Source organism: Cyprinodon variegatus, unplaced genomic scaffold, assembly GCF_000732505.1.
Source record: "Cyprinodon variegatus isolate N-32 unplaced genomic scaffold, C_variegatus-1.0 Scaffold1531, whole genome shotgun sequence".
Lineage (NCBI taxonomy): Eukaryota > Metazoa > Chordata > Actinopteri > Cyprinodontiformes > Cyprinodontidae > Cyprinodon > Cyprinodon variegatus.
The window spans coordinates 79,042-80,512 of NW_015151984.1; the positions used below are offsets into that span (position 1 = coordinate 79,042).

General features: G+C 35.4%; 1 protein-coding gene across 1 annotated transcript in view; it reads left to right on the plus strand.

Annotated features, from left to right (window-relative positions):
* The window catches only part of stard9 (StAR related lipid transfer domain containing 9), a 51,571-nt gene that overhangs the window by 44,425 nt on the left and 5,675 nt on the right, over nt 1–1,471 (plus strand). Inside the window, exon 28 of the mRNA XM_015403635.1 lies at nt 1,299–1,363. Coding sequence (XP_015259121.1) covers nt 1,299–1,363 — 65 coding nt within the window. The remainder of the gene's footprint in view (nt 1–1,298; nt 1,364–1,471) is intronic.

Here is a 1,471-nt window from a genome sequence, read left to right on the forward strand (position 1 = left end):
AATATATCTGGCATTTGTGTGTTTTTAGCTTTCTTCCTGTATGGGAAGCTTTTCAAAATTTGAAACAGTGCAGTGGTTTATGTTAAATTAAACCTTTGGGTTAAGTTGTCGCAAGCAGGTTTTTCTTGTGTTTCTTGTAAATTTGGTCTTACATTTTTATTTCAAGTGGAATTAAAAAGTCTTGAATTTAACTTGCCTTATGCTGTAGGAACCCTGACTAGCCTTTTTCATTGGTATTTTAATCCATTTTCTCATCAATATGCAAGAGTTTAGGCAGATGCACGCTCCCGCGACAGGGGAGGTGTTTGTAGGCAGTCAGGAATTTCTCTGCATTTATCTGTCACCAAAACTCTCAATTTCAGGGCATACATGCATAAGAAATATAAAAACATTAAGAATATGGTTAAAAGTTGCCTTTTCATTCATATTTCAATCCGTTTTCTTATTGGTGTGCGAGAGGGGAGGTAACTCTCGTGTGCAAAAGGAGAAATGGGGTCGTGCACACTCTCACACACAGTAATAAGCGTTCCCTCTCAGGAGCGGGTACATGGTTGTGCATGTGAAAATCTGCGAAAATCATCCAGTATACCTTTAATATTGATCTTTCACGATTAGAGTTTTTAAGATACAAAATAAAAATGCAGTGAAATGGCCCAGTTCTAGCCTGGAAGCTTCCAGATAAGACCTGACAACTATTGAAGGAGGGTCAAATAATACGCCGTCCTCAAATTACAAAGAACAGGGAAAAAAAAGAAAGAAGAGTTTTATAATAAACCAGTTTAAACTTTAAGAAAATCTGGGAAACAAGTACATATAAGTAATAAATCAAAAAGTAATAAATTTTAGAATCAGTGGATTAAATGAAATTTAGTGGGTGTGAGGACATCTAGAGAATATTTTAATTAAAGTCACATCTGGTGCCTTAAAAAAAATCCTACTGCTGAGTGTGTCATGTGTTTTCAAACTGTGCTTCTGCCTCTGGGGTTTGGATCAAAGCTAATAAAGTCACAGGATACTTGATGTTTGGGGTTTTTATTTGTCAGGAAAATAAGAAAGAACCCTTTAAAATCTATTAAATGAAAAATAGCCCAGACCATTCAGGCTGTGTTGGAATAATTTTGTTTGCACCAAATGAGAGATGCTTTTACACTATGTAGCCTATTTAATCATATGCATTTGAACACACATTAAGAAATGAACACATCTGTTAATTAATTTTGTAGTAATATTTAAAGACAAAAAAGACATTGGGTCAGATTATTTGTGCAGACTTTTGTTGACAGATTCTTTCTCGACAGGTCCGAGTTGCTTCTATGGGGGATTTGGGAAACCTCTGCAAGGGAAAAGCCTCAGCTGGATGGAGGTGAGCATCTTCTGATCAGAGGTGGAAAGAGTACTAAAAAATTGTAATTGAGTAAAAGTAACTTTACTTTGCCTAAATTTTAATCAGAGTAACAGTAAAATTACCCAT